Source organism: Podarcis vaucheri (genome assembly GCF_965113315.1).
Source record: "Podarcis vaucheri genome assembly, chromosome: 15".
NCBI lineage: Eukaryota > Metazoa > Chordata > Lepidosauria > Squamata > Lacertidae > Podarcis > Podarcis vaucheri.
The window spans coordinates 46,190,061-46,216,897 of NC_138753.1; the positions used below are offsets into that span (position 1 = coordinate 46,190,061).

A 26,837-nucleotide genomic window follows, 5' to 3' on the forward strand; every position below is an offset into this window, starting at 1 on the left:
TATATTCTGTTGCCCACGATGATATACAGTAATCTGTGTTCCAAATAGCACTCCTGAATCTGTTTGGGTTAACTTGGTTATGTTGGTTGATTTCCTCAATACCAAGACCCTATTGCTATGGTCCCTCACTTGAGGCCCACCTTATACTTGTATATTCTGTTGCCCACGATGATATACAGTAATCTGTGTTCCAAATAGCACTCCTGAATCTGTTTGGGTTAACTTGGTTATGTTGGTTGATTTCCTCAATACCAAGACCCTATTGCTATGGTCCCTCACTTGAGGCCCACCTTATACTTGTATATTCTGTTGCCCACGATGATATACAGTAATCTGTGTTCCAAATAGCACTCCTGAATCTGTTTGGGTTAACTTGGTTATGTTGGTTGATTTCCTCAATACCAAGACCCTATTGCTATGGTCCCTCACTTGAGGCCCACCTTATACTTGTATATTCTGTTGCCCACGATGATATACAGTAATCTGTGTTCCAAATAGCACTCCTGAATCTGTTTGGGTTAACTTGGTTATGTTGGTTGATTTCCTCAATACCAAGACCCTATTGCTATGGTCCCTCACTTGAGGCCCACCTTATACTTGTATATTCTGTTGCCCACGATGATATACAGTAATCTGTGTTCCAAATAGCACTCCTGAATCTGTTTGGGTTAACTTGGTTATGTTGGTTGATTTCCTCAATACCAAGACCCTATTGCTATGGTCCCTCACTTGAGGCCCACCTTATACTTGTATATTCTGTTGCCCACGATGATATACAGTAATCTGTGTTCCAAATAGCACTCCTGAATCTGTTTGGGTTAACTTGGTTATGTTGGTTGATTTCCTCAATACCAAGACCCTATTGCTATGGTCCCTCACTTGAGGCCCACCTTATACTTGTATATTCTGTTGCCCACGATGATATACAGTAATCTGTGTTCCAAATAGCACTCCTGAATCTGTTTGGGTTAACTTGGTTATGTTATTGATTTCCTCAATACCAAGACCCTATTGCTATGGTCCCTCACTTGAGGCCCACCTTATACTTGTATATTCTGTTGCCCACGATGATATACAGTAATCTGTGTTCCAAATAGCACTCCTGAATCTGTTTGGGTTAACTTGGTTATGTTGGTTGATTTCCTCAATACCAAGACCCTATTGCTATGGTCCCTCACTTGAGGCCCACCTTATACTTGTATATTCTGTTGCCCACGATGATATACAGTAATCTGTGTTCCAAATAGCACTCCTGAATCTGTTTGGGTTAACTTGGTTATGTTGGTTGATTTCCTCAATACCAAGACCCTATTGCTATGGTCCCTCACTTGAGGCCCACCTTATACTTGTATATTCTGTTGCCCACGATGATATACAGTAATCTGTGTTCCAAATAGCACTCCTGAATCTGTTTGGGTTAACTTGGTTATGTTGGTTGATTTCCTCAATACCAAGACCCTATTGCTATGGTCCCTCACTTGAGGCCCACCTTATACTTGTATATTCTGTTGCCCACGATGATATACAGTAATCTGTGTTCCAAATAGCACTCCTGAATCTGTTTGGGTTAACTTGGTTATGTTGGTTGATTTCCTCAATACCAAGACCCTATTGCTATGGTCCCTCACTTGAGGCCCACCTTATACTTGTATATTCTGTTGCCCACGATGATATACAGTAATCTGTGTTCCAAATAGCACTCCTGAATCTGTTTGGGTTAACTTGGTTATGTTGGTTGATTTCCTCAATACCAAGACCCTATTGCTATGGTCCCTCACTTGAGGCCCACCTTATACTTGTATATTCTGTTGCCCACGATGATATACAGTAATCTGTGTTCCAAATAGCACTCCTGAATCTGTTTGGGTTAACTTGGTTATGTTGGTTGATTTCCTCAATACCAAGACCCTATTGCTATGGTCCCTCACTTGAGGCCCACCTTATACTTGTATATTCTGTTGCCCACGATGATATACAGTAATCTGTGTTCCAAATAGCACTCCTGAATCTGTTTGGGTTAACTTGGTTATGTTGGTTGATTTCCTCAATACCAAGACCCTATTGCTATGGTCCCTCACTTGAGGCCCACCTTATACTTGTATATTCTGTTGCCCACGATGATATACAGTAATCTGTGTTCCAAATAGCACTCCTGAATCTGTTTGGGTTAACTTGGTTATGTTGGTTGATTTCCTCAATACCAAGACCCTATTGCTATGGTCCCTCACTTGAGGCCCACCTTATACTTGTATATTCTGTTGCCCACGATGATATACAGTAATCTGTGTTCCAAATAGCACTCCTGAATCTGTTTGGGTTAACTTGGTTATGTTGGTTGATTTCCTCAATACCAAGACCCTATTGCTATGGTCCCTCACTTGAGGCCCACCTTATACTTGTATATTCTGTTGCCCACGATGATATACAGTAATCTGTGTTCCAAATAGCACTCCTGAATCTGTTTGGGTTAACTTGGTTATGTTGGTTGATTTCCTCAATACCAAGACCCTATTGCTATGGTCCCTCACTTGAGGCCCACCTTATACTTGTATATTCTGTTGCCCACGATGATATACAGTAATCTGTGTTCCAAATAGCACTCCTGAATCTGTTTGGGTTAACTTGGTTATGTTGGTTGATTTCCTCAATACCAAGACCCTATTGCTATGGTCCCTCACTTGAGGCCCACCTTATACTTGTATATTCTGTTGCCCACGATGATATACAGTAATCTGTGTTCCAAATAGCACTCCTGAATCTGTTTGGGTTAACTTGGTTATGTTGGTTGATTTCCTCAATACCAAGACCCTATTGCTATGGTCCCTCACTTGAGGCCCACCTTATACTTGTATATTCTGTTGCCCACGATGATATACAGTAATCTGTGTTCCAAATAGCACTCCTGAATCTGTTTGGGTTAACTTGGTTATGTTGGTTGATTTCCTCAATACCAAGACCCTATTGCTATGGTCCCTCACTTGAGGCCCACCTTATACTTGTATATTCTGTTGCCCACGATGATATACAGTAATCTGTGTTCCAAATAGCACTCCTGAATCTGTTTGGGTTAACTTGGTTATGTTGGTTGATTTCCTCAATACCAAGACCCTATTGCTATGGTCCCTCACTTGAGGCCCACCTTATACTTGTATATTCTGTTGCCCACGATGATATACAGTAATCTGTGTTCCAAATAGCACTCCTGAATCTGTTTGGGTTAACTTGGTTATGTTGGTTGATTTCCTCAATACCAAGACCCTATTGCTATGGTCCCTCACTTGAGGCCCACCTTATACTTGTATATTCTGTTGCCCACGATGATATACAGTAATCTGTGTTCCAAATAGCACTCCTGAATCTGTTTGGGTTAACTTGGTTATGTTGGTTGATTTCCTCAATACCAAGACCCTATTGCTATGGTCCCTCACTTGAGGCCCACCTTATACTTGTATATTCTGTTGCCCACGATGATATACAGTAATCTGTGTTCCAAATAGCACTCCTGAATCTGTTTGGGTTAACTTGGTTATGTTGGTTGATTTCCTCAATACCAAGACCCTATTGCTATGGTCCCTCACTTGAGGCCCACCTTATACTTGTATATTCTGTTGCCCACGATGATATACAGTAATCTGTGTTCCAAATAGCACTCCTGAATCTGTTTGGGTTAACTTGGTTATGTTGGTTGATTTCCTCAATACCAAGACCCTATTGCTATGGTCCCTCACTTGAGGCCCACCTTATACTTGTATATTCTGTTGCCCACGATGATATACAGTAATCTGTGTTCCAAATAGCACTCCTGAATCTGTTTGGGTTAACTTGGTTATGTTGGTTGATTTCCTCAATACCAAGACCCTATTGCTATGGTCCCTCACTTGAGGCCCACCTTATACTTGTATATTCTGTTGCCCACGATGATATACAGTAATCTGTGTTCCAAATAGCACTCCTGAATCTGTTTGGGTTAACTTGGTTATGTTGGTTGATTTCCTCAATACCAAGACCCTATTGCTATGGTCCCTCACTTGAGGCCCACCTTATACTTGTATATTCTGTTGCCCACGATGATATACAGTAATCTGTGTTCCAAATAGCACTCCTGAATCTGTTTGGGTTAACTTGGTTATGTTGGTTGATTTCCTCAATACCAAGACCCTATTGCTATGGTCCCTCACTTGAGGCCACCTTATACTTGTATATTCTGTTGCCCACGATGATATACAGTAATCTGTGTTCCAAATAGCACTCCTGAATCTGTTTGGGTTAACTTGGTTATGTTGGTTGATTTCCTCAATACCAAGACCCTATTGCTATGGTCCCTCACTTGAGGCCCACCTTATACTTGTATATTCTGTTGCCCACGATGATATACAGTAATCTGTGTTCCAAATAGCACTCCTGAATCTGTTTGGGTTAACTTGGTTATGTTGGTTGATTTCCTCAATACCAAGACCCTATTGCTATGGTCCCTCACTTGAGGCCCACCTTATACTTGTATATTCTGTTGCCCACGATGATATACAGTAATCTGTGTTCCAAATAGCACTCCTGAATCTGTTTGGGTTAACTTGGTTATGTTGGTTGATTTCCTCAATACCAAGACCCTATTGCTATGGTCCCTCACTTGAGGCCCACCTTATACTTGTATATTCTGTTGCCCACGATGATATACAGTAATCTGTGTTCCAAATAGCACTCCTGAATCTGTTTGGGTTAACTTGGTTATGTTATTGATTTCCTCAATACCAAGACCCTATTGCTATGGTCCCTCACTTGAGGCCCACCTTATACTTGTATATTCTGTTGCCCACGATGATATACAGTAATCTGTGTTCCAAATAGCACTCCTGAATCTGTTTGGGTTAACTTGGTTATGTTATTGATTTCCTCAATACCAAGACCCTATTGCTATGGTCCCTCACTTGAGGCCCACCTTATACTTGTATATTCTGTTGCCCACGATGATATACAGTAATCTGTGTTCCAAATAGCACTCCTGAATCTGTTTGGGTTAACTTGGTTATGTTATTGATTTCCTCAATACCAAGACCCTATTGCTATGGTCCCTCACTTGAGGCCCACCTTATACTTGTATATTCTGTTGCCCACGATGATATACAGTAATCTGTGTTCCAAATAGCACTCCTGAATCTGTTTGGGTTAACTTGGTTATGTTATTGATTTCCTCAATACCAAGACCCTATTGCTATGGTCCCTCACTTGAGGCCCACCTTATACTTGTATATTCTGTTGCCCACGATGATATACAGTAATCTGTGTTCCAAATAGCACTCCTGAATCTGTTTGGGTTAACTTGGTTATGTTGGTTGATTTCCTCAATACCAAGACCCTATTGCTATGGTCCCTCACTTGAGGCCCACCTTATACTTGTATATTCTGTTGCCCACGATGATATACAGTAATCTGTGTTCCAAATAGCACTCCTGAATCTGTTTGGGTTAACTTGGTTATGTTATTGATTTCCTCAATACCAAGACCCTATTGCTATGGTCCCTCACTTGAGGCCCACCTTATACTTGTATATTCTGTTGCCCACGATGATATACAGTAATCTGTGTTCCAAATAGCACTCCTGAATCTGTTTGGGTTAACTTGGTTATGTTATTGATTTCCTCAATACCAAGACCCTATTGCTATGGTCCCTCACTTGAGGCCCACCTTATACTTGTATATTCTGTTGCCCACGATGATATACAGTAATCTGTGTTCCAAATAGCACTCCTGAATCTGTTTGGGTTAACTTGGTTATGTTATTGATTTCCTCAATACCAAGACCCTATTGCTATGGTCCCTCACTTGAGGCCCACCTTATACTTGTATATTCTGTTGCCCACGATGATATACAGTAATCTGTGTTCCAAATAGCACTCCTGAATCTGTTTGGGTTAACTTGGTTATGTTATTGATTTCCTCAATACCAAGACCCTATTGCTATGGTCCCTCACTTGAGGCCCACCTTATACTTGTATATTCTGTTGCCCACGATGATATACAGTAATCTGTGTTCCAAATAGCACTCCTGAATCTGTTTGGGTTAACTTGGTTATGTTATTGATTTCCTCAATACCAAGACCCTATTGCTATGGTCCCTCACTTGAGGCCCACCTTATACTTGTATATTCTGTTGCCCATGATGATATACAGTAATCTGTGTTCCAAATAGCACTCCTGAATCTGTTTGGGTTAACTTGGTTATGTTATTGATTTCCTCAATACCAAGACCCTATTGCTATGGTCCCTCACTTGAGGCCCACCTTATACTTGTATATTCTGTTGCCCACGATGATATACAGTAATCTGTGTTCCAAATAGCACTCCTGAATCTGTTTGGGTTAACTTGGTTATGTTATTGATTTCCTCAATACCAAGACCCTATTGCTATGGTCCCTCACTTGAGGCCCACCTTATACTTGTATATTCTGTTGCCCACGATGATATACAGTAATCTGTGTTCCAAATAGCACTCCTGAATCTGTTTGGGTTAACTTGGTTATGTTATTGATTTCCTCAATACCAAGACCCTATTGCTATGGTCCCTCACTTGAGGCCCACCTTATACTTGTATATTCTGTTGCCCACGATGATATACAGTAATCTGTGTTCCAAATAGCACTCCTGAATCTGTTTGGGTTAACTTGGTTATGTTATTGATTTCCTCAATACCAAGACCCTATTGCTATGGTCCCTCACTTGAGGCCCACCTTATACTTGTATATTCTGTTGCCCACGATGATATACAGTAATCTGTGTTCCAAATAGCACTCCTGAATCTGTTTGGGTTAACTTGGTTATGTTATTGATTTCCTCAATACCAAGACCCTATTGCTATGGTCCCTCACTTGAGGCCCACCTTATACTTGTATATTCTGTTGCCCACGATGATATACAGTAATCTGTGTTCCAAATAGCACTCCTGAATCTGTTTGGGTTAACTTGGTTATGCTATTGATTTCCTCAATACCAAGACCCTATTGCTATGGTCCCTCACTTGAGGCCCACCTTATACTTGTATATTCTGTTGCCCACGATGATATACAGTAATCTGTGTTCCAAATAGCACTCCTGAATCTGTTTGGGTTAACTTGGTTATGTTATTGATTTCCTCAATACCAAGACCCTATTGCTATGGTCCCTCACTTGAGGCCCACCTTATACTTGTATATTCTGTTGCCCACGATGATATACAGTAATCTGTGTTCCAAATAGCACTCCTGAATCTGTTTGGGTTAACTTGGTTATGTTATTGATTTCCTCAATACCAAGACCCTATTGCTATGGTCCCTCACTTGAGGCCCACCTTATACTTGTATATTCTGTTGCCCACGATGATATACAGTAATCTGTGTTCCAAATAGCACTCCTGAATCTGTTTGGGTTAACTTGGTTATGTTATTGATTTCCTCAATACCAAGACCCTATTGCTATGGTCCCTCACTTGAGGCCCACCTTATACTTGTATATTCTGTTGCCCACGATGATATACAGTAATCTGTGTTCCAAATAGCACTCCTGAATCTGTTTGGGTTAACTTGGTTATGTTATTGATTTCCTCAATACCAAGACCCTATTGCTATGGTCCCTCACTTGAGGCCCACCTTATACTTGTATATTCTGTTGCCCACGATGATATACAGTAATCTGTGTTCCAAATAGCACTCCTGAATCTGTTTGGGTTAACTTGGTTATGTTGGTTGATTTCCTCAATACCAAGACCCTATTGCTATGGTCCCTCACTTGAGGCCCACCTTATACTTGTATATTCTGTTGCCCACGATGATATACAGTAATCTGTGTTCCAAATAGCACTCCTGAATCTGTTTGGGTTAACTTGGTTATGTTGGTTGATTTCCTCAATACCAAGACCCTATTGCTATGGTCCCTCACTTGAGGCCCACCTTATACTTGTATATTCTGTTGCCCACGATGATATACAGTAATCTGTGTTCCAAATAGCACTCCTGAATCTGTTTGGGTTAACTTGGTTATGTTATTGATTTCCTCAATACCAAGACCCTATTGCTATGGTCCCTCACTTGAGGCCCACCTTGGTGCCTGCAAAAGCCCTTCCTGGGTTTCTTTTTCAAATACTGAGTTTTGGGGACGTTGTTCTTCAGGATGGTTTCCTTAGCTACTTCTTCTGTCAGTGTTTGATTTGGTTTGGGATGTGTGTAGATGTTTTGCCTGTTTTGAGGGCATTTTGTGATGCCCACAACAGTTTCTTTGGTTTCCAAATGTGGCCCAGGGCACAGAAAGGTGACCTAGTTGAAACTATGAAAATATGATTGCACAAGCATTTAAAGGAGACTCCATTGCACTACAGGTGCCTTATTGGATTTTGCAGGTTTCAACTTTTGCAAGTCTGTGGGGTTTTTTTTTTAATGGAAATGCTCTACAGCAGGGATTGGGATCCTGTGTGGAGTCCACAACATGTTGGCTAGATTGCAGGCTCCCCATCCCTGGACTGTGGCCACTGCCTATACCAGAGCTTTCCAAACTTTTCATGTTGGTAACATACTTTTTAGACATGCATCATTTCGTGACACAATAATTCAGTTTTACTAGCACTAACCCCTTGCCAGTACCAAGAGGAGCAGCATTCACATGAAACGCCTGCACACTGAAGGCAACATGCTAATGTGTCGCAACACACAGTTTGGAAAGCTCTGGCTTATCCCATTATCCCATTCGCCAGCCCAAACCCTCTGCATTCTCTTGCACCCAATGGTGGCAACAAGAAAGGAGATTTAAGAATGTGTCATTAGCAGCTCGTCACTTCCTACGTTTTGTGTGTTTTTCAGAACCAGGAAATTGAAGAACTGACCAAGATCTGCGATGAGCTGATTGCCAAGCTAGGAAAGGCGGACTGACCCCCTCTCTCTCGTCCAGAGCAACCATGCTCTGCTACTTCCTGTTGTCTATCTGCATCTTCAAGTGAGCACCCTGCCTTATTTTCCAGAACTAATCTTCCCCCTGCTGCAGGAGAGGGAAAAGCACATGCACTTGCCTTCTGTATCAAGCAGTCTTCACCTGCAAGAGGGAATCAGAGGCCCTATTATGTGTTCATTTCCAACATCACACACCAGTCCAGGTCTCCTCCTTGGCTTCACTTCCGCTGTCCACTTTTTGTAGCCCAGATGCAAGTGGTGAGGCATATGCAGTATATGCATATGAGACATGCCATTTTATTTGCAAGAAGGCATTGAGAACAGCCACTCTGTTCTGCAACTAGGTGGGGCTCCAGCCCACAGAAGATGCTGCATTTGCTGCCTTGAGAGCTGATGCCTGATGAAAAGGGACATTGCTGTGAATACCTGCCAAAGGGTGATGGGGAGGGGCCAGGAGGAGGTGTCGTTTACCTAAACAGGTGCTTTGCCATATGTGGTTGCAGTGAGCATGGGGAAGGCACAAGTGGGATGTGAAGTAAGCTGCAATGGAGGGGGTGCGCAACAAGGCCAGTTTTAATGCAGCTGTTGCACGACACAGGCTGGTGTCTAGATTGCTTCCTGAGGGTGGATCACATGTAGAATTCAAATTAGGGTCTACTGGATTGTGCGAGAGCAAGTCTTTGTGAGCCAGGATTGGCAATTTAAAAGGCAGTGCTTCAGGGCACCTTAAAGACTTTATAAGGTCTTATAGATTAGAAGGTTTGTGCCACGATACATTTTCTTAAGGCTCTTGTGTGTGTTCAGGCACAGACCAACATAGGGTACCCTCCTGGAATTTCTCTTTTCAGTTAGTGCACTTTAATGCTGCGGTGGGAGGCCAGTGTTCCCTCCCAGTGACAGAGAGAGAGCACATTTCCCAGAATGCACCTTGAATGCAGGGCCTCCCAAGTGAGTAACAGCTCCTAGACATTGAAGAATATGAATATATAATCTCCTCCCTGTTAATGGGATTCTAGATGCTCCTGACATCTCTTTGGAAACTGGGTGAAAGTATGGAAGGCAAACTATGCAGCAGACAGGTGTGGTTTCTAATGCAGTTGTGCTCACTAGCAGGAACAGTTTTGGCACTGGGTTACTCCATGCTACACTGTCCCAGATTGCTTTTATTTTTTAGTTGCTCATCGACCTTGTAATGGCTTCTGCAACTTAGTTCTGGTGGTGGCAGATGCAGCCTGTTCCCATAATGTAAGAAGTATATGATTCTCTCCCAAATGGTTGATGTAATGCAGGCGACCTATCTCCTGAACTCAAAATCGTGGTGGAGGGGAAGGTTCTGGTGGTGTATTTTGGAATCTGTGCTTCCATATTAGGCTGCCTTGCATCAGAAAAATCCAGACTGGATGATTCTCTTATATCTGGCTGATGACTAGTTAAATCGTCCAGCTGATTCGGTTTAATTCCAGAACAGAAGCAATTTGCTAGTCTCTGGTTCCCAGCATGTCTTTCTCTCTCTGCCGTGAAAGCTAAACAACCCTTTGCACAAAGGAGCCTGCCTATAAACCCAGTTATTGCTGTCTGCCAGCATACAGTTGCTGAGAGCACTTGTCTGCCACAAAGTCCCCAAGATATATTAACCTGACAGTTATTTTGGTTCCCTTGTACCATCCAGGATGCCCTGCGGCTGGGGCTGCTTTGTGCAGTGGGTGTGACTTGCTACCATCACACATTTGATATGTATGATAATTTCCCTTTTCTATGTCAGGTAAATATTTGTAAGAGTTATACTCACACAAATGAGATTATAATAATGATTACTAATATATTTTTTCCATGTCCCATTGCCTGAATAAAAATAAAGTGTTTCCAAGTTGGGAGTATTTGTTTTCCTTTTATTACTGTGCTGTGTTTTCAGTGGGGGGGGGGAGAGAAGTCTGATTTGCCTCTACCCTCTTGTGACTTTCCGGTGAGACAAGGCTAAACTGGCCAGCCAATGAGACTGCGTTCACACCATACATTTAAAGCCATGACCTCCCCCAATGAATCCTGGGAGCTGCTGAGAGTGTAGCTAGGAGAGCCCTATTCCCCTCCTGGAACTCCCAGTGAAGGGGGATTTTTAAACCTAAGCCAAGTTAACATTTTTCCTCACACAACTGTGCACTACTTCTCAGTGCTGAGGGAATGAACCAGGGATGGGGAACTTGTGGCCCTCCAGATAGTGTTGGAGTCTAAATCCCATCCTGGCCATGCTGAACTCCAACAACATCTGGTGGGCATCCCTGAGACCTGTGGGTATAGGGTGGTACAGTGCTTTTTTCCTGGGGACGCATAGCCCTAAACATTTTGTGAATCTTTGTACTTTTGTCCATTTACTGTATATATTTTTCCCGATTTGAACTATAAAATGGTGATTTTCTTGAGTCAAAATGAGAGTACCCCTAAAGATTTTCTTATATACAGCTTCAGGGGCCGCTAACCCAGAAATAGTACCTCGGGTTAAGAACTTTGCTTCAGGATGAGAACAGAAATTGTACTCCGGTGGCGAGGCAGCAGCGGGAGGCCCCATTAGCTAAAGTGGTGTTTCAGGTTAAGAACAGTTTCAGGTTAAGAATGGACCTCCGGAACGAATTAAGTTCTTAACCTGAGGTACCACTATATATAGGGGGGAAAGCACTGGGCTGGTATACAAATTTTAATAACAAAATGACCTAAAGGGCCATGGGTCCTCCTCTCCTGGAATAATCCTTTCCGGAACACACATGGTGCTCCGGGGTGGGGGGGGGTCAGGGTTTGACTCAATGTGGCACCTTTGCTCTCCCACTAGAGCAGCATTTCCCAAACTTGGGTCTCCAGCTGTTTTTGGACTACAGCTCCCATCACCCCTGAGAACTGGTCTTGCTAGCTAGGGAGGATGGAAGTTGTAGTCCACAAACAGCTGGAGACCCAAGTTTGGGAAACACTGCTCTAGAGGAAAGCCTGGTGTCCATGTGGTGGAGCTTGGTCCTATTCACACACCAACCAAAATACAGAGGAGCCGAGCATGTGTAACGGGTGGTTAAGTCTGGGTAAAGGAGTGCCCTTCTAAGGCACTCTGGGAGCGATGGAGACAAGTCCAAGGGTTTCCAGAAGGTAAAGGTTTTATTGAAAGAATATAATAAAGAGCAATTAAATGGTTAGATGGAAGCAGTGGGGGGGTTTTTTTGGTTAAAAAAATGAGGTGCCAGTGCTCATCTCTTGATAAATGTATCATACATGCTGGCATGAAACGGCTGCCAAGGGCAGCAAAAAAAAAAAAAAAAGTTGACAGTACTCCATATGGTGAGTACTATCAGATAAAAAAGCACTTGCTGTGGAATTGTGGGATGAATTGGCTATGTGGTTGTGGAAGCACAGTTTCAGCTTACATAAGGGGAAGAATGGTTAAAGTAGGGAAAGGTGAGGAACTAGGCTTAGAGGGGAGAAGAGGCAATTGTGACCCATCCTTCTGCTTCGGCTCTGCCTGCAATATGAGAAGGGGGTGATGATCTCAGAATGCAAGATGGGCTCCAGCCAGAAGCTTATGAATATGGGGAAAGGAAGGTGGGGAGACTGGAGAACTGGGTGTTGTGTTCTACATGCAGCTCACAAAGACCATGAGAGAGAAAGGCTGGAGTGTCCAAGCAGTTATAGACTTGAGTGTTGAGAAATTTACACAAGGAAGGGGATTGTCTCTCTTAGGGTGAGAGGCGCAAAACAGGCTTTCCTCTCCTGCTTCCGCATATGGGCTCCTAACCTTCATGGGTGCTAAAGCAGTTATGGTTTTGTTCCAGCAGTCCTTTCACAGTGATTCTTCCATGGGGCTCTTCTACCTCTGAGGCCTCCTTAGCCAACACCATCGGTGGTGGAATTCTGGGGTCGCATACTGTTACACCTCCACAGGGGGTTCCAGGCACTTAATTTGGAGCGCTGAAGAATTGAAGATGTGGCAGAGATTGTTGCTGCTTTAAGAAATCTGGGTCATTCACCTATTTTCACCTTCCATCTGCATGGAGATAGTCCAGATCTTACAGCTTGGTCATTTCAAGAGGGGTTGTCCCCTACAGCAGTGCAGCACTGGAGTCCAAGGCATCTCTCCCAGCCAGCCTTCAGCCAGCCTGCCCAGGATGGATCTCTCACTTTGTTCTCCCCACTTCTTCTTCCCAGCACTCCTTGCTCTCAAGACTCTCTTTCCAACACATCAGACACACCATGACAACCTCTCCCCAGGTCAAAGATTCCTCCTAGATGGGCATCAACCCCTTTTGTGAATGCCTCCATGCCAGGTGAGGCCCTGGCTTGGAAAGGAAGCTTAGCCTGTATTTTTCCATTGGCCTGCAATCTTCCCTTCAATACTCCAACTAATTAAAATCCTAACATTTATTTTTATTTTTTTATAAAAAAATTATTTGATTTTCCAAAATAGAGAAAGAAAAGAGAAAGAAAGAAAAAGAGCAATCTTACATCAAAAGATCATATAAATTCCACATATCAAGATTACTCTGAATCTCCTGGCTTCCCCCCATCCCATCCATGGGTCCTCTTAATTCTATTTTCAGCTGCATATCAATACTTCTCCAATTTTTCATCTTCCTAAGTTATCTGTACTTTCTATTACATTACAATTGTATTTAGAATCCTGCTAATGTTTTAACCTGTTTGCAATGATCTTATATATAGATTATAAGCATTTCCCATTCTTTTTTAAATTTCTTGTCTTCTTGGTTCCTGAGCTTCCCAGATAATGTTGCCATTTTGGCAGAGTCCATCAAGTTGATCTGCAATTCTTCTCTGGTTGGGGTTTTCTCTTCCTTCTGTCCCTGGGCTAGCAAGATCCAAGCGGCCATTGTAGCATACATGAACAGTTTCCTCTGATCTTTTGGGATCTCGGTACCTATAATTCCTAGTAAAAAAGCTTCTGTTTTTCTAGGAAAAGTTATTTTAAACATTTTTTTCATTTCATTATATATCATTTCTCAGAATTTTTTGAGTACATTACAATTCCACCACATATGATAAAAGGTACCTTCTTTTTCTTTACATTTTCAGAATATTGGTACTTGTTCTATACATTTTTGCTAATTTTACTGGGGTTAAGAACCACCGATACATCATTTTCATATAATTTTCTTTCAGTGAGCAACATGACATAAATTTCAGATCTGTTTTCCATAGCCTCTCTCAATCTGACATTTGTATATCATGTCCCACATCCTTCACCCATTGGATCATCACAGATTTGACCTGTTCATCTTTAGTGTTCTATTCCAGGAGCAAATTGCACATTTTTTTACACCAATTTAAAGTTATTTTATAAGCTCTAAACCATTCTTTTTATCCATTTTTTTAATTAATTGATGATATTGTATTCAGTCTGTTACCAGTTCTCTCTCCTCTTCGAAATCTTTTAATTTTACCTGTTTTCTACCTTAGCTCTCTGTATGTTGGCCAATTAGTCCTCATATTCACTTTGTCAGCTATATCCCATTGCTGACAGAGGGGCAGAGCGTGGAGAGACAGAAGGAGGTAATTCGGCAGGAATGCAGAAGGAGGGATAAAAGCCTGAGCTCCGAAGGGGGGAGTTCAAGGGGGAAGACACAGACTGACAGCTAAGCTCGGGCTCAGAGGGAGGGCCACCGGAAATAGCCCATCCCGTGACACGCAGGCGCACAAGAAATAATGAGAGGCGTGGACAGGAAAGGAAGCCAAAGCGGGGCTTTAAATGGGGGGAGAGGAAGGGGCAGAACTCAGACTCAGCAACAGCAGCTAATTTGGAAGCAGACGCTGAGTGACTGAGTTCCAGAGTGATTTGTGTGTTTTGAGCAATAAACCTGAGTTAATTGCTGCCAGAGTTGTCTCTCTTCTGTGGGAGAGACCCAACCATTACACACTTTCTTCGGGTGGGGGGGGGTAACTCTCTTTGATTTATGAAAGTGGGGGTTTTGAGTAGGTATTTAAGGTGTTTGGGAATAAGCATTTAAGGAAAGAGTGGAAGGAACAAAGGAAAATGTCTCTCTCTCCTTGGCAGGGTAGAAAAATAGTAATAAGAAAATAAAATTCAAACAATATGTAATTTGCAGTTAGAGAATCAAGAGAGTCAGAATAATAATAATAATAATAAATTTTTATTTATATCCCGCCCTCCCCAGCCGAAGCCGGGCTCAGGGCGGCTAACAACACTAAAAAGTGCAACAATATAAAAACATCATAAGAATTAATTAAAATCAAAATTAATGGCAACCATAAACTAAAGTATTGTAAAGATTGCTGAAGGAGGGAGTCAGGCTGTGCCCTAACCAAAGGCCTGGTGGAACAGCTCTGTCTTGCAGGCCCTGCGGAAAGATGTCAAGTCCTGCAGGGCCCTTGTCTCTTGTGACAGAGCGTTCCACCAGGTTGGAGCCGCAGCCGAAAAAGCCCTGGCTCTAGTTGAGGCCAGCCTAACCTCTCTGTGGCCTGGGACCTTCAAGATGTTTTTATTAGAGGACCGTAAGTTCCTCTGTGGGGCATACCAGGAGAGGCGGTCCCGTAGATACGAGGGTCCTAGGCCGTATAGGGCTTTAAAGGTTAAAACCAGCACCTTAAACCTGATCCTGTACTCCACTGGGAGCCAGTGCAGCTGGTATAGCACCGGATGAATGTGATCCCGCAGCGAAGACCCCGTAAGGAGTCTCGCTGCGGCATTCTGCACCCGCTGGAGTTTCTGGGTCAGTCTCAAGGGCAGCCCCACGTAGAGCGAGTTACAATAATCCAGTCTGGAGGTGACCGTCGCGTGGATCACAGTGGCTAGGTCAGGGCGAGAGAGGTAAGGGGCCAACTGCTTAGCTTGGCGGAGATGAAAAAATGCCGCCTTTGTTATAGCTGCAATCTGCGCCTCCATAGAGAGGGAGGTATCGAAGATTACACCCAAACTCTTAACGGACGGTGCTGGCACTAATTGCACCCCCGCAAGAGATGGGAGTTGCCCCCTCAATCCCATATCGTCCTGTCCCAGCCAGAGGACCTCTGTCTTCGAAGGATTTAACTTCAACCGGCTCCCACGTAACCATCCAGCCACAGCTTCCAAGCATCTGATCAGTGTGTCTGGGGCCGAGTCAGGATGGCCATCCATCAACAGATAGAGTTGGGTGTCATCGGCATACTGATGGCAGCCCAGCCCAAAACTCCGGACAAGCTGGGCGAGGGGGCACATAAAGATGTTAAAAAGCATCGGGGAGAGAATCGCACCCTGAGGCACTCCACACACCAAGGAGTGGCGGGATGACAGTTCCCCCCCAAGCGCCACCCTCTGTCCCCGACCAGAGAGAAACGAGCGCAGCCATTGAAGGACTGCGCCCTGGATCCCCACGTCGGCGAGGCGGTGGTCCAGAAGTTCGTGATCGACCATGTCGAAAGCTGCTGACAGATCTAGAAGAATCAGCAGCCCCGACCCGCCTCGATCCAGCTGTCTACGGAGATCATCTGTTAGGGCGACCAGAGCCGTCTCGGTCCCATGACCAGCGCGGAAGCCGGACTGGAATGGATCCAGAGCCGATGTTTCATCCAGAAACCTACCAAGCTGTTCAGCAACCGCTCTCTCAATCACCTTGCCCAGGAATGGAAGATTCGAAACTGGGCGGTAATTGGATAGATCTAAGGGATCTAATGATGTTTTCTTTAAGAGCGGACGGACCACTGCCTCCTTCAGTTCCCCTGGGAATGTCCCGGTGCCAAGGGACAAATTGATGATATCCCCCAGGGGGGCCCGCACCTCGTCTGGACATGCTCTAATCAGCCAAGACGGGCACGGGTCGAGAGGACAAGTGGTGGGCTTTCCAGCTCGGAGGAGTCTGTCCACATCGGCTGGGGATATCCGGTCAAAGTGGTCCAATACTGGACCCGAGGACAGTCGAGGGGCCTCCAGTTCTTTTATTGTATCCAAATTCGCAGGGAGGTCATGGCGGAGCGACAGGACCTTCTCCGCAAAAAAGCTCGCAAATGCCTCACAGCTATGTGTCGAATTGTTATTTAAATTTGGCTGTCCTTCGAGGGACGTTAAAGACCGAATTATACTAAATAATTGTGCCGGGCGAGAGCTAGCGGATGCAATGGAGGCCGAGAAGTAGGACTTCTTGGCGGCCTTCACTGCCATCTCGTAGGTTTTCATAAAAACCCTATAAGATGTTCTTGAGGCTCCGTCACGGGCACCCCGCCATACTCGCTCTAGCCGTCTGAGGTCCCGCTTCATTTTCCGGAGCTCCTCAGTAAACCAGGGAGCCCGGTTTCTGCGGGGTCGCAGAGGGCGCTTAAGTGCGATCTCATTGATGGCTGCCAGGAGCTGGGTATTCCAGCCCTCAACAAGCTCAGTCAATGAGTCGCCAGGGGGAGAAAGGTCCCGCAAGGCTTGACGGAATCTATCAGGGTCCATCAGCCTCCGCGGGCGAGCCCAAATCGGCTCACCACCTAAGCAGGGTGGGGGTGGAACATCAATCCTGGCTTTCAGAGCATAGTGATCCGACCATGGCACCTTCATCGAAGGAGACAGGATCACATCTATACCGACGCCAAAGATCAGATCCAGCGTGTGGCCTGCTTGATGTGTGGGGCCCGAAACAAACTGGGAGAGCCCTAGTGTCGCCATGGAAGACACCAGGTCCAGAGCCTGTGAGGAGGGAGTGGCATCGGCATGGATGTTGAAGTCCCCCAATACCAATAGGTTAGGGAACTCCAAGGCCCAGCCGGCCACCGCCTCCAGCAGGCCTGACAGGATGGCTGCTGGTGCGCTAGGTGGCCGGTACACCAGCCAGACAGCCAAGCTCACCTCGGAGCCCCACACTAGGCCAACACATTCAATGCCGGGGATCGATGGCGATGGTAGAGCCCTGAAAGAACAGTCTTCCCGGATTAATAATGCCACCCCTCCCCCCCGGCCCACAGTCCGTGACTGGTGGAGGACGGAGAAACCCGGGGGCGCCATCTCTCGTAAGGTAACAGTTACCCCTTCGCGCACCCAGGTCTCCGTCACACAAGCCAGGTCGACCCCCTGCGAGATGATGAAATCTCGCAGGGTGGCGGTTTTGTTGCCTATAGACCTGGCATTGCACAACACCAGTGACGGAGGTGAGTAATCCTTGCTCACCCTACCCTCGTCTCTCGGGATGGGGCGCAGATTGGAAGGGGTACGAGCATATCCGTATCTCGATCCCCTTCGCCTATGCCATCTGCCCCCACCGCCATACCTCCCTCGCCCCTCCACAGTAGGAATCCCAGGCCTCATACTCGCCTCCATTTACAAAGTATAAAAACAAACAAACAAACAAACAAACAGGAAAAAAAAACAAAAAAAAAACAAAAAAACAATTACACCAAAGCAAAACCAATCCCCACCCCACTCAACAAACCGTCCCACCCCAACCCAAAATAAAACAAAACAAATAAGAATACATGGATAAAAAACCACCGTTTCTGGTGGTACAACAAAGTAAAAAATAAAAACACTTTTAAAACACTTTAAAATATATAACATGATTAAACATTTGCTGCCACAGCAGCAGTGTCCTTCGAGTTGTGATGGTGGTGAGTCTGGGGCCCGCCCCCAGGCCCAAGGTGGAGAATGGGCTTGCAGGGGGAGCGGTCCTCCCCAAGACTCACCGGCAGAGCGGCAGCAGCGATGTCCCGAGGCCTCCTTGGGGCCTTATATGCTGAGGTGGAGTCTGGGGCCCGCCCCCAGGCCCAAGGTGGAGAATGGGCTTGCAGGGGGAGCGGTCCTCCCCAAGACTCACCGGCAGAAGAGGTCACAGTTCCAGTAATTTCTTCAGCTACTTCTGTAAGTCCAATCCAGGAGCAGAGAGGTTTAGTGAGTTCCCCCTCCCACAGACCCAAAACAGATCTGGAGTTTAAATATCCACAGTTCCTAATTGTCTTTTGGTAGGTCCGGTTTCAAAGTACAGTGGTACCTCTGGATGCAAACGGGATCCGTTCCGGAGCCCCGTTCACATCGCCACTTCTGCACATGCATGTGATGTCATTTTGAGCGTCTGTACATGCACAAGCGGCGAAACCTGGAAGTAACACATTCGCAACCCGAAAACACTCAACCTGAAGCAACTTTAACCCGGGGTATGACTGTATATATCAACAGTTATGAACAAAAAGTTAACAGAGCAATTCTTGCAATAGAGTCCTGCCCCAAAGTCAAAGTTAATATGCAAAATTCACATTCAAGATCCAAATTACTTAGTTTAAAAGTCCAAGTTCAAATTTGAAGTTCAGATATTGATATTTGTTGGTACAATCCACACTCAAGTTTAAAGAAATCCAAGTTCAAAAGTAAAGTCCAAGTTCATGTACAAAAATAAAAGTCTAGAAATCAAAGTTCAAAGTGAAAATCAAAGTCAAGCTCCAAATTACAGCTTCCTTTTCCAAAGAGGGGGATCATACACCCATATATTCCAACTTTATCATTAACTAGGACAAAGCCACAAAAACAAAGTGTTCTTTTTAAAAAATATATTTTTTACTGAGTTTTACATAACAAATTTAAATTCAAAGAAAACATCATCATTTAGGATCCCCTGAATCCTTTGACTCACCTCTGCCCTTTCATGGTTACCATTATCAATCTTTTTCTCCAACTGTTTCCCTTATTTTCTCTATTTTTTAAAGAAAAATAATCCACTTTTATCATAGTTTTTCATACATTACAAGCATTACTCACAACCTGCCAAAGTGTTTAGTTGTTTACAGTGTTCTCTTAAATACATTATAAATTTTTCCCATTCTTTTTAAAAATTCTTCTCTTCCTGGTTTCTGATTTTCCCAGTCAATTTCACCATTTCGGCATAGTACATCATCTTCATCAACCATTTGTCTCTGGTCAGAACTTTGTCTTCTTTCCATCTCTGGGCCAATAGTACCCACACTGCTGTCGTCACGTACATAAATAATCGTCTCTGCTCCTTTGGTTTCTCTGTACCTAAAATACCTAACAAAAAAGCCTCTGTTTTTTTCACAAACATTATTTTAAACATTTTTTTCAACTCAATGTAAATCATTTCCCAGAATGCTTTTGTTATCTTGCATGTCTACCACAAAAAGCAAAGTGTTCTTGATTCACCTGTAAAATATTCCCATGCAGAGTAAACTGCACCACTGATGGGATGGACTTCCTTTTTATCTTCCCGTCGTTTTGCTGAATAAAGCCAAAATAAATTCTTTACCTTCTGCCTTCTGATGAGGTTTTTCAGTCAGCACTGAAGAATTTTGGAGAGGAGAACCGCTGTTGGCTGGAGCTGAGGCTTCTCTTCGCTGAGTTGCGGTGGAGCCTTTTTACCCACCGGCTCAGATCCTGACTCCTTCCCCCCCCCCCACCTTTCGGAGCAGAGAGAGAGAGAAAAAGGAGACAGGGGAGCTCTTTTTTCAGGTCGCAGGACCCCAAGGAGCCCCCAATGCTCCCTTTGGGGGGGGTTGGGGGGTGCGCTTCGCCTTACCGCTTCCCCCAGCCTCTAGTGATGATTGAGCCTGTCAGAGCAATCAGGCGCACACTCCGATCGCTGTTACGCAGCACCCGAAAGTGAAAAATCCTACCATTTATTAATTTCTTGGGAGTCCCCTCCCAAATCTCTAACAATACTTTGGAAGTGTATTATTTGTAATCCAGTTCATTTTTAACCACCTCCAGAATAATTCTCAATTTCTAATCCAGTATGCACTGTTGGCATGATGGCTTCTGACCCCAAGAGTTAAGTCCATCTCCTGGAAATGTTATTTTTTAAATAAGATATTTATTAAGATTTTCAAAGTATTACAAAGTGAAAATAAAAAAATAAGAAAATACAAAATAAAAATACAAAATAAAAATGGTTAAAAACAACTCATTCTTTCCATTACTTATTTTTCATTAGCTTATTTCCCGGACCTCCTCACGCCTCCCTTTTTTGTATTCCAGTACAGTTTGTTGGTTCAGCAAATCCTTACCCTCTTTGTTTATCCTAGTCTTTAATCTTAAAATATTGTAAAGTTAAATTTTTACCTATTAATAATCCATTTTCTCATATTCCCTTATAACATTACAGCTAAAAACCACTTAATTTCTATCCAACATCATTCTAACATTCATTAATTTTACAATATTTCTGTAAATAGTCTTTAAACTTTTTCCAATCTTCTTCCACCGACTCTTCTCCCTGGTCTCGGATTCTGCCAGTCATTTCTGCCAGTTCCATATAGTCCATCACCTTTATCTGCCATTATTCCAAGGTGGGTAGATCTTGTGTCTTCCAATACTTTGCGATAAGTATTCTTGCTGCTGTTGTGGCATACATAAAGAAAGTTCTATCCTTCTTTGGCACCAATTGACCGACTATGCCCAACAGGAAGGCCTCTGGTTTCTTTAGAATGGTATATTTAAATACCTTTTTCATTTCATTATAAATCATCTCCCAGAAAGCCTTAATCTTTGGGCACGTCCACCAAAGGTGAAAGAATGTACCTCCTTTACATTTCCAACATTTATTGTCAGGCAAATGATAGATTTTTGCAAGCTTGACTGGTGTCATGTACCACCTGTATATCATTTTCATAATATTCTCTCTTAGGGCATTACATGCCGTAAATTTCATACCTGTGCTCCACAACTGTTCCCAGTCAGCAAACATAATGTTATGTCCAACATCTTGTGCCCATTTAATCATAGCAGATTTCACCGTTTTATCCTGAGTATACCATTTCAACAGCAAGTTATACATCTTTGACAAAGTCTTAGTTTTAGGTTCTAACAGTTCTGTTTCTAATTTTGATTTTTCCACCTGGAAGCCAATTTTCTTGTCCAAATTGTATGCCTCCATTATCTGATAGTAATGAAGCCCGTCTCGCACTTTATCTTTTAATTTCTCAAAACTCTGCAATTTCAATTTGTCTCCTTCTTGTTCCAAAATTTCCCAATATTTTGGCCATTTGGCCTCCATATTGAGCTTTTTCTGAGCCTTTGCTTCTATCGGTGACAACCACCTTGGGGTTTTATTTTCAAGTAAATCCTTATATCTTATCCAAACATTTAACAATGCTTTCCTAACAATATGGTTTTTAAATGCTTTATGTGCTTTAACCTTGTCATACCACAAATATGCATGTGTCAGGGGTTCAGGAGCAGAGGCGAGGGCAAGGGAGGAAACAGAGAGCGAGGGGGAGGAGGCAGAAGAAAGGATGAGTGATGACGACGACCCGAGATCTCCGAGTCTTTCCAGTGAATCAGAAGATTCACAAAAAGGAGCACCAGTGGCCAGGGCAAGGGGGGAGACTAGGGGGACACCCCAGGAAGAAAGAGCCAGAGGGGACTCAGAGGGGAGCAGTTGGAGATCGGGACCAACGTCACCGCCAGAGAGTAGGAAAGAGGAAGAGCGCCAGGGAGCAAGCGCTGGCAGCTCGCAACAGGAGGGAGGGCACGAGTCAGGAGTGGCCACACCTTCATCGGGGAGCGAAGTGACGGTTAGACGGAAAGTGGAAGGTTGGGCGCGCGCGCCAAGTTCAAATGCACAGGAAGGTGGCGCAGTAGGCAGCCCGGAAAGGGAGCCAGGTCCTAAAGCCCGGCGCAAGGAGACAGGAGAGTCAGGGGGGTCAGCGTCAGAAGAATCCCGGAAGGAAGAGACCCAGGGGGGCAGAGGGACCCAGAGGAGAACTGTCAGGCGGAAAAGGTGGAGCAGGGCTAGGATATTAAGTTGGTGCGCAAGGGGCGGAGACTCAGACGGAGCTTCGCCGATCTAAGCATAAGACGTAGGGTTGCACGCAGCAGCTCGAGAATGGAGACTGTAACTCAATAAAGACTTTTAATCAACAACCGCTGGCTAGCGTGATCCTCTGTGAGCTAGGATCTGGAAGTAACCCTGACAGTAAGCTCCGTCTCATCAAATTGTGGGCATCCACGGCCTCGCGGAGAGGAGGGAAAGCGGGTGCCTACAAGAGAGCTCACGAACGGCAGACAATATGACGGCCGAACAGCAAATAACGGAACTCAGAGAAGCAGTTTCACGACTGAATGCCGAGGCGCTGGCGTCCAGGAAGAGAGAGGAGGAAGCAGCTGCCGCCTACAGGGATCTCCAGGTCAGGTTGGACGTGCTTACGAAGCAAGGGCAACAGACACCCAAATCAGAGGGGATTGGGTTGGGGAGACGCACAGGTGGTCTAGTCTCGCACTTCGATGGGAATTTGCAACAGTACCCCAACTTTAGAGCAGACGTAATGTGTGCACTGCAACTACTGCACAAAGACTTTAGAGATGAACAAGAGAAAGTGGGGTTCATCATGTCCCATTTGCATGGAGACGCAAAAGCATGGCTGCGCAATTTGTGGAGAGATAAGGATCCTGCGCTCCAAAATGCGGACGCCTTTATTAAAGCAATGGATGGCTGTTTTTTATCAAGCATTGACGTGGATCTTGCCCGAAAGGAGGTGCATGGACTAAGGCAAGGGAGGGCCAGCGTAAGGCAGTATCATGCCCGCTTTTTCGCTTTGGTCAGTGCCCTGGAATGGGACAGAGATTCGGCTCCTGTCAGAGACCTTTTTTGGGAGGGCTTGCACAACTCGGTTAAAGATGAGATTGCGAGGGGGGAGAGGCCCCGGACCACGCAGGAGATCGTTCAGAGGGCGCTGGCGGTGGGGGTGCGGCTGGAAGAACGTCCGTGGAGCAGGGACGAAGGGCGCAGCGGGCGCGAACCAGCCAGGGGCTCCTCCTTCCTTCCCAGAGAAGCAGCGCGTGCGCAATCCACGCCTCCAACAGGGGGAGGGGTGGAACCGATGGAGGTTGGGAGTGCAAGGGCTCAGTCAGCAGCCAGAGCCCTAGCACCGGCAGCAGTGAAAGCGAAGCCTCCTAGAGGGAACAGGAAGTGTTATATCTGCGAGGATCCAGGGCATATGGCGAAAGAGTGTCCCCGGAGGCTCCACAAGCACACTGCAGCCTCAGCAATGGTGACTGCAGCAACGCAGCACGGAGAACCACAGGAGGGAAACGACGATGTCTGGCTGGAGGAAGAGGCACTGGGGCCCAGCCAGACGTGTCAGTGAAGCAGTCCCCAGAGATTTTACCGCCCATGGACCCCCTCCCGCCCAAGCCAGTAGTGAGGCTCACCGCATCGCTCCAGCTACCCAATGGAATCACCATGGACGTGCCAATCACCGTCGACTCGGGAAGCAATGCAGACTTCATAGGGCAGGACTTTGTCGACCGGCACGCTATACAGTTGCTGCCTGCCACGCTGCCCCTGCAGGTTGTCACGGTGGATGGCAGGGAGCTGTTAGGGGGGCAAGTGGTGAAGCAGACGCCACCTATGGTGCTGCGGCTTGGAAATCACAGGGAAATCATCAGCTTCAACGTCACTCAACTCTCGGACACGCCTATTGTATTGGGCATGAGTTGGCTGGACAAGCACAGCCCGACGCTGGCTTGGTACCAGAGGCAGCTGACCTTCGGCTCTTCCTTTTGTGCTGAACACTGCATCATGCCCCAGCAGGAAGGGGAGCAAGAGGAGTCACAGCTGCTGCTAGGCACGCTGCAAGCGATTCCCCACAAGTACGCAGAATTTTTGGAGCTTTTCTGCGAGAAGGAGGCAGACAAGCTACCCCCCCACAGACCATATGACTGCAAAATTGACCTGCTGCCGGGGGCGGAGCTGCCCAAAGGGAAGCTGTATTCCATGTCTGAAGACGAACTGCAGGAACTCAAAGAGTTCATAGATCATAATTTGAAGTGCGGTTTCATCCGAGAGTCCCAGGCAGCGGGGGGCAGTCCTGTATTCTTTGTGAAGAAGCGAGACACGCCCCAAAAAAGACTCGTAGTGGACTACCGCATTTTGAACAGTGTCACCAAGCCGTCGGACTTCCCCATGCCCCGAATCGACGACCTCCTCGCAAAAGTACGCAAGGGCAGCGTGTTCACCAAGTTGGACCTGCGAGGGGCGTACAACCTCATTCGCATGCGGGAAGGAGATGAGTGGAAGACAGCCATGTTCACGCCCCTGGGCACCTACGAATATAGAGTTATGCCTTTTGGATTGCAAAATGGCTCCCACGTTTTTCAAGCTTTCATGCATCACGTGTTGGCGGGGCTCCTCTACAAGACGTGCGTCTGTTTCTTGGATGACATCCTGATCTTTTCGGAATCGCAGCAGGAGCATGACAGACACGTCAGGGAAGTGCTGAGCAGGCTCCAGCAACATAGGCTTTACGCCAAGCTGGAGAAGTGCCAATTCGATGTGACGGAGGTGGATTTCCTGGGCTACAAGTTGTCTGACAAGGGGCTCGCCATGGACAGCGCCAAGGTTCGAGCGGTGTTGGATTGGAAAAGCCCACGCAACCGGAAGGAGGTCCAACGGTTTGTCGGCTTCGCGAACTTCTATCGCAAGTTCATCAAAGGCTTCGCTATGCAGACAGCGGCCATCACGGACACGCTCAGTTCCAAGAAAAAGAAGTTCATCTGGACAGCGCAGGCGGAGCAGTCCTTTCAGGCACTCAAGCGTCTTTTCGCGTCGGAGGAACAGCTGCTTCATGTCGACCCCAGCAGGTCAACCCGGTGGCCTTCAGGCTGGCGCTTCCGGAGGGTTCCAGAATGCATCCGGTGTTCCACAGATCGGTGCTCACTCCCTACAAGGCACCGCACAGGTTTCAGGAACCCGGAACAGCGCCGAGTCCGCTCCGAGAGGGAACCAGGCAACGGGGAGTGGCACAGGAGGTGCGCCTCAACGAAGTCACGGAGATTTTGGACTCCAGATGGGGGAAAGAGGGGGTAGAATACCTTCTCGCTAAGGAGGGCACCCCGGCCAGTGCCAACAGCTGGGTGCCGGGCTACGCTTTAGATGAACCTCTGCTCAAGGAGGAGTTTCATGCCCTCTTCCCCCATAGGCCAATGCCAGCGGACTTTTTCAACGACTGGCCCACGCTTTCAGCCAGCACGTTCCGGGGGTTCGACTCGGATGAGGAACCGACACGAGACGCCCGTTCCCCGGAGGGGTCGCCCTCGGGATCTGCTTCAGAACCCTCGTATTGGTGGGATGATCGACCAGAGGAGCAGTGGCGCAGGAAGTGGCTGGAGGGTCCAGGACGAGCAACGCCTCCAGAAGGAAGCGAGGGAGAGACGGACATGGACGTTTTCGGGGACGACCAGGGTCTCGAGCACGGCGGCACAGAGATGGAAGCAGAGGTGACCGTCGTCGACGAGAGCAGGGAGGAAGAACCGGAAGACTTCGGATGGAGGCCCGCCACGGGAAGCGAACTGTACCCGACATTCGTCCCCTTGACACTGCAGCACCCAGTTCCCGCACCGGAAAGAGGGGAGGGGGGAAGAGGGGGCTTCGAGGGGGGGATGGATGTCAGGGGTTCAGGAGCAGAGGCGAGGGCAAGGGAGGAAACAGAGAGCGAGGGGGAGGAGGCAGAAGAAAGGATGAGTGATGACGACGACCCGAGATCTCCGAGTCTTTCCAGTGAATCAGAAGATTCACAAAGAGGAGCACCAGTGGCAAGGGCAAGGGGGGAGACTAGGGGGACACCCCAGGAAGAAAGAGCCAGAGGGGACTCAGAGGGGAGCAGTTGGAGATCGGGACCTACGTCACCGCCAGAGAGTAGGGAAGAGGAAGAGCGCCTGGGAACTAGCGCTGGCAGCTCACAACAGGAGGGAGGGCACGAGTCAGGAGTGGCCACACCTTCATCGGGGAGCGAAGTGACGGTTAGACGGAAAGTGGAAGGTTGGGCGCGCGCGCCAAGTTCAAATGCACAGGAAGGTGGCGCAGTAGGCAGCCCGGAAAGGGAGCCAGGTCCTAAAGCCCGGCGCAAGGAGACAGGAGAGTCAGGGGGATCAGCGTCAGAAGAATCCCGGAAGGAAGAGACCCAGGGGGGCAGAGGGACCCAGAGGAGAACTGTCAGGCGCAAAAGGTGGAGCAGGGCTAGGATATTAAG

At 46.2% G+C, this 26,837-nt stretch overlaps 1 protein-coding gene across 5 annotated transcripts in view; it reads left to right on the forward strand.

Annotated features, from left to right (window-relative positions):
• Positions 1–10,572, forward strand: part of TACC1 (transforming acidic coiled-coil containing protein 1) — a 130,612-nt gene extending 120,040 nt beyond the window's left edge. For all 5 annotated transcript variants that reach the window (XM_082200290.1, XM_082200287.1, XM_082200289.1 and 2 more), the window contains one exon: positions 8,823–10,572. In XM_082200290.1, the coding sequence (XP_082056416.1) occupies positions 8,823–8,891 (69 nt within the window). In that variant the 3' untranslated portion in view covers positions 8,892–10,572. The remainder of the gene's footprint in view (positions 1–8,822) is intronic.
• Positions 10,573–26,837: the final 16,265 nt, after the last annotated feature.